This window comes from Anopheles gambiae, chromosome 3 (genome assembly GCF_943734735.2).
Source record: "Anopheles gambiae chromosome 3, idAnoGambNW_F1_1, whole genome shotgun sequence".
NCBI classification, from domain to species: Eukaryota; Metazoa; Arthropoda; class Insecta; order Diptera; family Culicidae; genus Anopheles; species Anopheles gambiae.
Window position 1 is genome coordinate 37293885 of NC_064602.1, and position 13495 is coordinate 37307379.

General features: G+C 39.9%; 1 protein-coding gene across 1 annotated transcript; it reads right to left on the reverse strand.

Moving 5' to 3' along the window:
* Positions 1–667: 667 nt before the first annotated feature.
* On the reverse strand, positions 668–5044 carry LOC133392699 (uncharacterized protein K02A2.6-like). The gene has a single exon (XM_061653342.1). The coding sequence runs from the start codon at positions 4817–4819 to the stop codon at positions 668–670; it is 4152 nt and encodes a 1383-aa protein (XP_061509326.1). The 5' UTR covers positions 4820–5044.
* Between the last annotated feature and the right edge of the window lie 8451 nt (positions 5045–13495).

A 13495-nucleotide genomic window follows, 5' to 3' on the forward strand; every position in this document is an offset into this window, starting at 1 on the left:
CAATTAAAATTAGAATCGAAAAGGGCTCTTAGATGTCAAACTGCCTGTAACGAACTTTTGGCTACTTGTCAAATCGTTCTATATTACTTGACCTCGTTTGTACACAGTCAAAGTCCATATAATACAGAGGTCGATGCATAGCTCGATTTTGGTCCACCATTTTGAAAGCTTATTTTTGACAGTTAGATGAAAAAGCGTTCACAAACGATTCCAAACAACCATACACTTTTTAGGGCTAATTGTGCATTTTGTGCTCAAAACTTTAACAAAACTCAAAACTATAGTTAAAGTTTAACTATACAATTCTTTCTCATGAACGTGGCATGGAGTAGTTTTTTTCAGTAATTCATCTCTTAAAAATGACCACAATCAGAAATCTGGCCTCTTAGCTTTGACCCTCTTGAGCTGCACATGATTTCGTCCTAATTTTGGGCACTGATTTTGTTATAATCAATAATCGTACTATAATTCTATCTTTTCTTGATATTCGTCAACTTTTTAAAGTACAATATTGATATGTCGCAGGGAATATATCTTGAGAAAAACACAACTGCTTTATTCCTTAGTTCAGAATGGAATCGTCTTTATTCACTCAATGTGTACTCTGATCGAGTCTTGCAATGTTACTGCGTTATGCGTGTTACTATGCAACATCTCCCCCCTTAATTCACCAATACGGTTCAAACCTGGCTGGTGGCCTACGAATTCTTCGAGGTCTTTCCGCTTTCACGGGTTGAGCAGAAGATGCAGGCATCGGTGGAGTGGCTTGAGTAGTAACTGTGGACGATGATGTTTGCCAATTTTCTCCTTCAATTTCTTCAGCGGACTCTTCATCAGCTGAATAGTAATGTTCTTGTTCAGTCATTTCAATTGAGTTTTCAACTGCCTGTGGAGTTCCCAATTCAAATTCGTCAAAGAAAATAGTTAACAAATTTCCAGTGTCGTGACAATTTCTATTTCCACACGATGTTTCCTCCTGTAGACGCTTCTTCAGTTGATTTGCATGTGAGCGAATAATTCGCTGGTTGTCTTCCAAAAACACGTTGTAATTCACTCTACCGACTCGTTCGACTATTGATGCCGGTTTCCACTCCCAGGAATTATTGCGGTGGACTTGGGCATAAACCGCTTCTCCAGGATCGAAGAATTTTCTACCAGCTTCTGGCTTTTCATTTCGTGACCGTGAAACTGGAGGTAGTAATAATGACTGAACTGTTCGAATAGGCCGCTGAAACATCAATTCAGCTGGAGACTTATCTGGTGTAGGTGTGGTTCGATAAACTTGCAAAAAAGTCTGCAAAGCTTCATCTAAAGTCTCTCCTCCTGCTCGAATTTTTCGCAATGTACGCTTTAGTGTGTCCACGAAACGTTCTGCCAAACCGTTTGACTGCGGATGGTATGGTGCAGTACGGATGTGACAAATACCCAATTGTTTGCAAAATGCTTGGAATTCAAAGCTGGTGAACTGGGTACCATTATCAGAGACTATAGTTTCTGGAACACCAAACGTTGCGAATGATTGCGTTAAAAACTTGATAGTTGTCTTTGCTGTTGTAGTTTTGGTTGCATATACTTCTGGCCATTTTGTGTATGGATCAACTACAACCAAAAAATACACGCCATCTACAGGACCGGCATAGTCCACGTGTACCCGTGACCATGGCTTTTCCGGCACAGGCCAAGATTCAGGTGTTTCTTTGATTGGTGCTTTGCCAGCAGTGCAACATGAAGTACAACGCCGGACAAAGTTTTCGATATCGACATCCATTCCCGGCCAGAAAACGAAACTTCGAGAAATGGATTTCATTCGCACCATTCCAGGATGACCGCGATGGAATTGTTGAAGTACCTTTTTCCTGTAAATGTTTGGAACAACAACTCTGTTGTGAAACAAGATACATCCATCTACATGCGTTAACGATTCTTTTCGTGTGTAATACGAACGAATGTCTTGATTTTTGATTGACGACGCTTCGTTCGGCCAGCCTTCCCGGATGAATTTCAAAACAGCTTGCAGTGTTTCGTCCAATCTTGTTGCTTTTTGAATGTCAGCAAATGATACTGGTACTTGTTTCAATGATTCGTGCATGACGTTTTGAATATCCTCTTCAAGTGAAATCGAAGCTATAACGTAATCTTCCTCTGGTTGCTTGCAACGGTCGATTAGCCTTGATAGCATGTCAGCGCACCCAAACTCGGTGGTTGAAACATATTCGATGGTAAAATCGTAGTTTAATAACATCAATGCCCACCGTTGGAGTCGGTTTGCTGTGTGCAAAGGAATTCCCTTTTTTGAACCAAATATGGATAGTAAAGGCTTATGATCGGTTAAAAGAGTAAATTTCCGACCAAGTAAGTACTTATGAAATTTGGTTACCCCATAAGTAAGAGCCAGAGCTTCTTTTTCCGGTTGTCCGTAGCCTTGTTCTGCAGACGTTAATGTTCTTGAAGCATGTTGAATGGCTTTCAAATATCCGTTCGGAAATTTATGAAAAATGACTGCGCCAACGCCGGTGCTAGACGCATCTGCTGCAACGATGATAGGAAGATTCGGATCATAATGTGTCAACAGTAAGTCAGATTGCAGTACTTTCTTGAATTTTTCGAACGATGTCTGACAATCCGAATTCCACTTCCACTTCGTATCCTTCTTTAGCAATTGATCTAACGGGTGTCTGAGTTCATGCATGTTTCTCACAAATCGGCCGTAGAAATTCACAGCTCCTAAGAACGATCTTAATTCGGAAATGTTCGTTGGTGCTGGAATAGATGCGATGGTTTTCAGCTTCTCTGGGTCAGGACGTATGCCGTTGCGATCTACCACATGCCCCAAATAGACAATTTCAGTTTGATAGAAATGACATTTTTCCAGCTTGACGTGGAAGCCATATTCTTTTAAACGCTGAAGAAATGTGTCTAATGATTGCTTGTGTGCCTCCCAAGTTTTACCGAAAATTATAGCATCATCTAGAAATGTTCTAACGCCAGGAATGTCAGCAATCATACCGTCAACTAGTCTTTGAAAAGCTCCAGGTGCTGATTTGACTCCCGGTGCGAGACGGTTGAACTGAAAAAGACCTCTATGTGTGTTGATCGTAAGAAGGTGTTTAGATTCGTCTTCTACTTCTACTTGTAGGTATGCATCGGACAAATCGACTATGCTGAATACAACACTTCCGTTCAACTGTGCAAAAATTTCTTCAGGAGTAGGTAGAGGATAATGATTTGACTCTAAAGCTTCGTTAAGCCCCGTCGAATAATCCGCACAAATTCGAACTTTACCATTAGGCTTGCGAATGGCTACTATCGGAGCAGCCCACTCCGAAAAGTCTATTGGTGTGATGATGCCTAGTGATTGTAGTCTTGATAGTTCCGCATCCACAAGAGCGATAGTATTGAATGGTACTGGTCGTTTTGGACAGAAAACTGGTTTTACATTGGGCTTCAGAAACAGTTTCACCTTCGTTTTTGTGCAATGTCCAAGCGAATCATCGAAAACTGTTGGATATTTCGATTGAAGCTGTACTATTCGATCCTTTGGACATGCTGATGAAACTTTCTTACACAGTACATCGAAGGGAATTGCCCATAGATTAAACCTATCTATCCAATCTATACCTATAACATTTAGGACTGGTGATGATGTAACAAAACAAACACATTTCTCTGTAATCGCATTAAGGATAACCTCGCATTCGAATTCACCGATAAGCTTGAGTTGTTCTCCCGATGCACAGTTGGAGTCCAGTTGGAGTGATGTAGTTATGCCATTGATTATGATAGAGATAAATTTCCTTTTAGCAGTGTTTTTCGTGACATGATTAACGAAAATTCCCTGAGATTTCTTTTGATTTTGATTTTGATTCTTCTCACTCTTTTGATATGTGTTGTTGTTTGAAGATTTTGATCTCATGGCTTTACAGTAACCTTCCTTGTGGCCTACATTTTTGCACACTTTGCAGAGATGATCTGTAAAATTGCAATCCCGTACAAAATGCATTTTTCCACATTGCCAACAAGGAGTACGAGGGACAGTATTCGAATCTGATTTCGGTTGACGCTGATCTTTTGAATTGTCGAATCGGGAAGGCTGTGGCAAACGATACGGTTTCTTCTCTGAAACTGCATGCACGGAATGCTTCGATCTTGATTGATTTTCGATCATCGTTGTATCCGCTTTCAGATTGATAAGCCGTTGAAATTCTGCCATTAGTGTTTGAATGTTCACTTTAGCCTCCGGCGTCGCGTTTTCTATTCGAGATAGCAGTCTTGCTCTGATATCCGAGAATTCCGGAGCTTGCAGTCCGCAAATGAAAATTAGACATTTGAAATCGTCTAATTTCAAATTCTCGAACTCAGAATCCTCGCATGCCTTATTCACTCTTCCGCCGTAAGTGATGATATCTTCTAATGCAGATTTCACTATCTGCAAGCACTGGTACCTTTTGTGGAACACCGAATATTGCTTTCCGAAGATTTTTTTGAGAATATTGACGGTTTCTTCAAACGAATTTTCATGCGGTTGCTTCGGAAGAATGTAATTCACATACCGGCTGTGAGCGGACGTTTCCAGCTTCCTCAGCAAAAGTCGCACTTTCGCCTCGTCATTCAAACTGCTGGCATCGTTTTGAAAAAGGTCTTTGAAACGTACATACCATTTTTCAAAAGTGATGTTGTTTTCTTCATCGAAACGAAACTCCTCGATGGTTTTCGATAAAGATTCAAGGATTTCGTCAGGACTTCTAGTTTTAAAAGCAGCCATCTGTTGAAGAAGTTGAGCCATTTGGTTGATAACGGTTTCAAGGTTTTCATTGTTCATCCTTGACGCTAATTCTCGTTAGCTTCAGAATCTCGTGAGCTTCGGGTTCCGGGTTCAGTAATAATCCTCGTCGCCAAAATGATATGTCGCAGGGAATATATCTTGAGAAAAACACAACTGCTTTATTCCTTAGTTCAGAATGGAATCGTCTTTATTCACTCAATGTGTACTCTGATCGAGTCTTGCAATGTTACTGCGTTATGCGTGTTACTATGCAACAAATATTACAAACAAACGATGTAAAAATGGCCGAAAATGCTTTCAGACCACAGCATGCACAACAACTAAAACCTCAATGTATGCTACGATGAAACTATTGAAGCTTTTTCATCCAGCTGTCAAAACTTTCCCACGCTTTTTGATCAAATGTTCTGGACGACTCAACCTCTGTATTATATAGACTTTGGTACACAGTCCTTGGTTTCACTTTTTGTTTACATATGCCCCAGGGCTATGCCCATTTTACCCCGCGTGTCAAAATAGCTAAAACATCAACTTTTATTTTACACTTTTTTCATGTGTTTCAGATATTTTAAGACTACAGTCTGAACTCATTGGTTGAACTTCGATTCCCTGCCAACTATTGAATATGTGCTTTTTAGTTGGCACGTTTTTCCATACAAAAATTTTATGAAATTTTTCTCGGCAAGCCATGAGATTTTTGTGAAATTTTCAAAAACCGGTTTTCCCATACAAACGCATGCTTTTTAATTGAGTTGTCAGCCAACTATCGAGCGTTCAACTAAAAACCGTTCAACTATTGAATTCTGACTGTATGTGGCAATTTTAAACCATAGATAAATGGTGGAGGCATGTAATAATGTAACTGCAAGGCCAGATGTGGTGAAAAATACAGCGAAATGAACTATTTAACAGGTAAAATATCTGTCAGATAACGCATCACAGCAACCAGCTGATGTGCAATATAAACAAATAACGTGTACAAAATTGCAACTAAATCCATTAAAAAACTTCAATATCAAGAATATCGTTAATTTTCAGTCAACAGTTCATCATTTCTTTCTATTTGTAAATTTTCCGCTTAAGAAGGTACTCCTTTGAAGTGATATTCGAAAGCGGATGTTGTATCTGTCCCAACCCTTTAGCTTTACCTGTCAAATATTTCGCTTGTCAAATAGTTCATTTCGCTGTATATTTCACCTCGTCTGGCCGCACGGTAAGAATAATTGTGTTTTGTGACGTATTCAAAGGAATATTCAGTAAACTGCTTAACATGCCTCGCTATCCACTACATTGTTCACTGTATAAAATTTATGCTTCTTTTCCCAAACGTTGTTTCATAAACTTTGGTTGGGTTAGTGTACTGCGTATGATGCTCATCATTTAATCACCTGAACGTTTTTTTTCTGATTTATAACAGCCCGAACCAACATGTTTGACTTTTATGGAACTCTTTTTGATACCATTTCTTTAGTACCATCAATAAGCAATTACTAAGGTGGTTTTATAAATTTTGTATCATCGTTGTACACATAAATCCAATGTGTAATTATAAAATGCAAATTTTAATGTTATAAGCAAACAAATAACAATACAATTGAGAGTTTGCACTGACTTTAGGTAGGGCATAATACATGTTGGAACCTTATAAACTACTCCACATTGCAATATACTTGCTGGGAAGACACCTCCACACAACCACACACACACACACCACCCTTGTTACTCTAACACTTCACAAACACGCGCACAAAACCAAATTAATGTTGTGAGAGTGGTTTGTGGATTGCACACACAAAAAGATCCATCCATCTTTAGATCCATCTGCAAACTATCTTTACGATCTGTTTACACTATAAAAGTACACAGATTTGTTCAGTAAAACTCGCTCGTGCCAATTAAGACAACCCCCCCCCCCCCCCTCCAAGACCAAAGGCAATAAATCGATCCTGCTGCCACACCAACGCGTAGAGCGAGATTACGAGTGAGCCAGTGAAATGGCGCACCGATAATGATGATATGGACTGAAAAAGTGGCCCAATTGGTTCCACGTTGGCGCTAATCACTATTTGGATTAAAAATTACCAACTCATCAACTTCGAGCCCAAATTGGCCCGACAGGCTTTGTTGTCTAGCCTGTGCGGGACCCGTGGTCCCATGGAAATCAAAACAAACCACAACGAAAGAAACAGTTACATACTTAACTGATAGCGGAGCGTATGTAGACTAAAAGGTGAACCAAACAAGCGTCCAGTTGAGAAGATACCAGCAACCGGTCCGGTTTTGATATGTTCACTGTGGTGGCCACTTCACTCAATATTAATCGATCCAATCGATTTGATCCGCCCATCAGGTCCCGGCAGTACAGCGCAACCCCCCCAAGAGAGTCCGGCCAGTCCGGGATGGTAAGCTTATCAGGAACTTATTATCACAGCCTTACTTTGTCGAGAGAGTGTGTAAAGCAGTGGCTAGCTCTTTCCATCGTATATGGGGTCTTCTTGTACGTACCACATTATCAAACACCACTCGAGCAAGCATTTCGGGATCCATATCCTGGCCTATCAGCGTGTGATCGATCGACGGCTCGATGTAAATGCCACCATTGCGCATCGCTTTGCGCCATGTTTGTTGTACACAGCGAGTACGCGAAGAGTTCTGTGTATACTCTGTGTACATCGAAAGCGCTCTTAACTTCCCCAAGGCCCAGCTTTATCAGTCCACTTCAGTCGATCCTAGTGCCTCGCGTGTCGTGTGGCTTTGTTGGCGATGATTACAGTTCGGTTTTCTTTGCTGTGTTTTGTAGTTTTTACCATCCCAAATCAAGTCAAATCATTCAGTTTCGTGAAGAGGTGATACATTTGCTCGGTACATTATCACAAACAAAAAGGCTTCACACACACACTGGCACAGAACGCGAACGCGAACGCATGCATCGCACCGTCATGTCTTCCATGCTGACAACCTGTCGTAAATCATTTCCAATGTCCAACACAATCCCTCGCGTATGATTTATGTTTGTAACACCAAAACCCTACAGGACGTCCCGATCGCATCCCGCACGGTGATGATGATGGTCTGGTCAGATCGGACAACAGTACTACCCAACCCACCAGGCAGTGCCTTAATTGCTTCCATCAGATCGTTCTTTCGCGCGATACGCGATCGCCGTGGCTGATCCGTTTCCGTGCAATCGTGTAACCTTGGGCCGGGGACCCTATTGCTTCGAATAGGGTTGATTGGTGCGAAAAGGTGCGCAACAGAAACATGGTGGGAAAATAAACGTCTTCCGGTGTAAAGGTACGGGTTTGGACTGCATCTTGTGTCAGTGATGCTCACATACCGTCCGTGGGTATGGGTGGCAAGTAATGAGATCGAACCGTGTCATACCGCTGTAGGTGGTTTATTGTGTGTGTGTGAGAGTATGTGACTGTTTCTTTAACAAGTTCCACCAATTATTACTAATGAAACTACATGCAGTGCAAGGGTTTATGGTGTCTGCGAATGGATGGTACGATTCTGCGGCTACAGTGATTAAATGAAACCCAACATATGATGTCGCCTTACAGTCGTTGTCACCTAATTTTGGCTTAAAGGCATCAATTTTGATTTCTCCACAGTGTTTATCAGTTTTTGACTCTAAAGCACCTATTTTTGTCTGTAAGTCATCAATTTTTTACTCTTGTAGGAATCATGATAACTTTGAAAGGAATTTGAGCAGATTTTGCACAAATGTAATTTTAAATCACATAAACAATACAAAACCCTTGCAATTTGATTGTTTTTTGAGAAATAATGATGAAATTTTATAATTTCCACAGCCTTTGTTTAGACCTGAATATACATGCCAAATGTTTTCACTCCATTCAAACATCCAAAAATTGCATTTGTTACTTGTAAATTCTATCAATAAAAATTATTCACTACTTAACTTAAAATCAATAATTTCAGAACACACAGTTACAGAAATTACGTTAAACTTGGTAAATAAAGCGATTGATTCACCTTTGATTATGATCATTTGATGCCTTAGAGACAAAAATGGATGCCTTAGAGGGAAAAATGGTGACCCGCTGTTAAAGATTGGTTAACCTTTAAGACATAAATAGGTGACTTAGAGTCAACGGCTATAAAAGTATCCAGTTCTGTTCGCGTTTATCGGAGAAATTACAATTATGTTACGTGTAGAATCATTTCAAAATTTCAAAATGATATAAGGGTACTTAAAACCACACACTGTACATTAAACCGTACTCTGGCATCGGTAAATTGATTTGAAAATGCAACAGTTTTGATAGGCAATCAGTAAGAAGAAATCTTGAAGTTGATCTATTACTAATACTAATTTAATGATTTTCTATATTTTTTATTTAAACCATGAAACCAATAAAGAAATTCTTGCGAATGCTTTAATAATTTCGCATTTGTAATTTGCTTAAAAGCTATGAGAAAAAAAAATAAAATCATAATGTTTTAACGTGATAACTGAACTTTTTATGGGATTTTGATTGGATTGAAATTAAAGATTGTTTTGATTAATCAAAACCAATCCTTTGCACAAAGATCAAAACTAAAGTAAATTATATTAATAGTTATTTAAAAAAACTACACTTAACGTGTGACAAAATATCGAATTGCTTTAGAAAGTTTAAAATGGTAACTTTTTCTTTTTTTCATTTACTACCTGATGTTTGTTGAATTTCTCAGATTTTTTTTCAAAACTTTTGGAAAATGATATTCCAGGATAAGATCGACACCTGCTTGTAATTAATCTAACAAAAGAATAATAGTGTGAGTGCAAAATCTATACTATTTCCAATTCACGGAATTCAAAAGTTTGACACTTTTAAATAACTGTTGGTCACAGTTACAGTTGATACAGTTCAACAATAAAGCACGAATTAGCGTGGCCCGAACCCGATTTAAAAAAAAAACCGAAAATATCAATTCACTTTTTAGCGTAACAATATACGTGGTCATACAGGCCTATATTTTGAGACTTATCAAGTCGAGTCAATCCTAACGGCGGTCCATACGAGTCTTGAACTTACGGCGGGCATATTGTTACCCCTTGTTGTTGACATTTAAATTGTATATTGTATTTTTTTTTTGCAATTAGAGCAAGCTCCTTTAGTAAATGTGTGTTTCATAACTTTTACCTTTACAATTCCAACAAGAAGATAATCAGATATTCTCTACAAAACATGTTGTTGACATTTAAATTGTATATTGTATTTTTTTTTTTTGCAATTAGAGCAAGCTCCTTTAGTAAATGTGTGTTTCAGAACTTTTACCTTTACAATTCCAACAAGAAGATAATCAGATATTCTCTACAAACACTATAGTATGTATTAATGAATCCCGAACACTTATGATTTCGAAAGGGTTTTGAAACTAAAACGTCAGTTGTATCTTTGCATATTGCTCAACCAATCATAAAAACGAATTTTCATTGGTTTGATAATCATTTTCTTATACAAAGCCCACGTGTCCCAAGTATTGAATGTTTGTATTCAATCAAATACATATTTTTGGTTTTTCTTCTTTATCTCGAACAGTTTATGGTCCACTGATACGGTTTTGTCACGATAGATGGTCTGACAAACTGTAGCAAAATGCTTCTTCTTCTATTTGGCGTAAACGTCCTACGCGGACATGCGGGCCTACATACAACAGGCTTTCCAGACTTTATTCGGTACCTCGCAGCCGGATAGTTAGTCCTTGCTACGGTGGGGACGGTCCATTCAAGGCTTGAACCCAGAACGAACATGCCCGTCGTTGAGTCGTTCGAGTTGAGCAAAGTGGGTGAACTTTTAAAAATCTCCCCAAATATCCAAGGTATCCAGAATTTACTAATATGTACTGTAAGTATCATATCAATCAAATAAACTATTTAAGATCAGAATACAATGTAACAAATTGATAATTGATATATTATCATAGGGCAGGAAGTTCTTTGTGCAAGAATGACATGATGTTGGACGATCGTCTGCTTCATTTTCACAGATTTCTGTTATTTTTTGCATTTTTATTGTTCGATTGATTGTTTCCGGCACAGCATGCAATATCAATTTCTGCATTTTTTTTCTCTACTCAAAAGCTCGCCTGTTCAGCATCAAACACTTGAACAGTAGGGACGGGCAATATTTTTAACAAATACGTCTCATACACAAACCATTGCTTGCCATATCATTGGTACCTCCTTAGCTTCTTGCTACAAACTCCAACGTGCTGGTGAACATTGTACAAGAACCTTTACGAATGGTGATGCGTCTTGGTGCGTTACCATAGCAACGCCTTCTACTTTTCCGCCCGGCGAAGAATTGACGACGGACAAGAGGAAAAACAGTAATGGCCGATGTAAAACGTCTCCGAAAACCATGGTAGAACGAAGGGAGCATAGTAGGCCGGGAATCAATTAAGGACACAATCCCAATCCAGCTGCTGCTGCCGCTGCTGCTGCCATCGTTCGATTGGAACGTCTTATCTGCGTTCCCTTTAACCATTATCCTTCCCGTTGCCCTTTGGCCCTTTTGCCGGCCCTTTTTTATCGTCTTCTTATGCTTCTTCTGCTTGTAGTGCTTGCAGCCGTATTGGATGGGAGATGGGAGAGAAAAATAAAGCCAAGAAACAGAAGACACCCATCGCTGAGAGCAGCAGCGCAGCAGCAGTGTCAAGGCAACGTGGCTGTGCTGCCCCATCGAATAATCCGAACGGTCGGGGCCGTGCACGATACAAGGGTATATAGGGTGGGGTGTTTGGGAGAGGCCATAAATTAGACGCTGAAATGAAGCGACCAAACAATGCTGAAGCTGACGCAGCGCTAAAGACGCGAGACGGGCGAGACAGTGGAGAGAGACACCAAGTCAGAACGCCAGCAGTCTTTTGGAATTGGAATGGGCTGGCCCGGGCAGAAGATAGGTGGGAAAAAATTACCTTTCAAAGTATTATCCAGTTTTACGTCTTTCCTGCTGTAAGAGCTTCTTCCTTTCTTAGTGCGTTTTATTTTCTTCTCGTTTTCACAATCCAGAAAAAAGGCCTTTTGATTATTGATTTCAGCCCAGAAAGTGATCTCGTGCAGAGGAGGAAACGTGGAATACAGAAACGTAACAAATGATCGACATTGAAGGAATGGTGGTCATCCCGAGCAGCATTCTTCCTGATTAATGAGCCACACCGTGGAACATTAAATGATGAAACACGGGCGAATTAGAGGGGGAAACGAAAGGAAACAAACCGAAACAGTCGAATCAAAAGGGTGTATAGAATAAAGCATCGGACAGCGTATGAGTCCTTTGCTTCCATTCTCAAGGCTCGAATAATGCTTACCAAATATATTACTTTTTTTGGGATTTAGATGCTATCTTATTCTTCTCAACAGCCTCCTTTATTTGTCCACTTTGACCACTCACACACTGAGTGAAACCAACAAAAACGTCCGTTTTCATTCGCCATATTGAGATCATTTTACTCGCGGCGCATTCAACTCCCTCGTGCGTGTTGATGGTGGCCATGTTGCCGGCTGCCTGCCCGACCAGCCGACTAATTAAAAGCAATCCGATCAAACGGATAAGCCCTTATCTGACGCGTATCGTGTGGTAGAGAAACGGGCAAAATATGGCCTACTACGCTAGGGGTTGGATAGGGGTGCCGAATACGATCGTGCATCGCAAGATCGCATGGAAACGAGAGGCAAACACCAAGAAATGAAGAAAGCTTTTGACTTTTGGTCGAATTAAAATACCTGTTACCTGTCGTTCTTTTTTTGTGTTGTCCTTAATTTGAACTTGCATATTTTAGCTCGTTTCAGCACAAACACACACACACACACACACACACCTTAACACGGTCTATACTCGATCCTCGACCCGTTTTCGATCGGGTTGGTTTTTTCTGCGTTCTCGTTAAAACACTCCCGCTCCGGGTTTTATGGTTCCCTGGGGACCCCGGGGGTGTCATAAACGTTCTGGAACAGGAACGCAACAGAATGGTTGATGCGTTTCACTTCTCTCACTGTGTGTTTTTTTTTTTCTTACAGTAACTCTGACGTTTTTTTCTGGTTTTTCGAACGATCTTTCCCATACCAAACCAAGTTCGTTGTGTGTGCGCGCGCGCGCAGTGCTCAGGCTAAGCGCAACACGCTGCACTACATTATTCCTTTGCTCCACTTTATGCTTTGTGAAATAAAAACAGAAAAAAACCTACAGAAAAAAAGAGAAACCGTCCAAGCGCACCTTTACCACCGCTGTAAAACAAGCGCTGTAAGGATCAGTGAAAAGTCAGAGGGAGAGAATACATAAACTATTTTAACAACGGTCAGCAGCGACGAATCCAATCGAATGTGCGAAGAAATTGAATACTTCGACACTCTGCACACTGATTGATCATTATTATTATATGCAGCATTGCACCCTTAATAAAGCTCCAAATTCCGTTCCCATGCAATCGCGTTGCGATGCAATAATGATGCAAATAAGCGTGGAGAATGGGCATTTTTTAAGGAATCTCAGTGATTGGGATACAATTGAATCAGCAATGTTGTAAATGTTTATTCCTGCTGCAAATATATTTGTAATTAAGAGATAGGAGTTATTTTGAAGTAACTGTGTATAGCACCGAAAATACGATCAAGTATGATCAGATTTGATTAAACGATTATTTTATGTGATTTATCAAACTTGTCAATAAAGTGCTGCAAACTTGTCAAAAAAAGAGCTC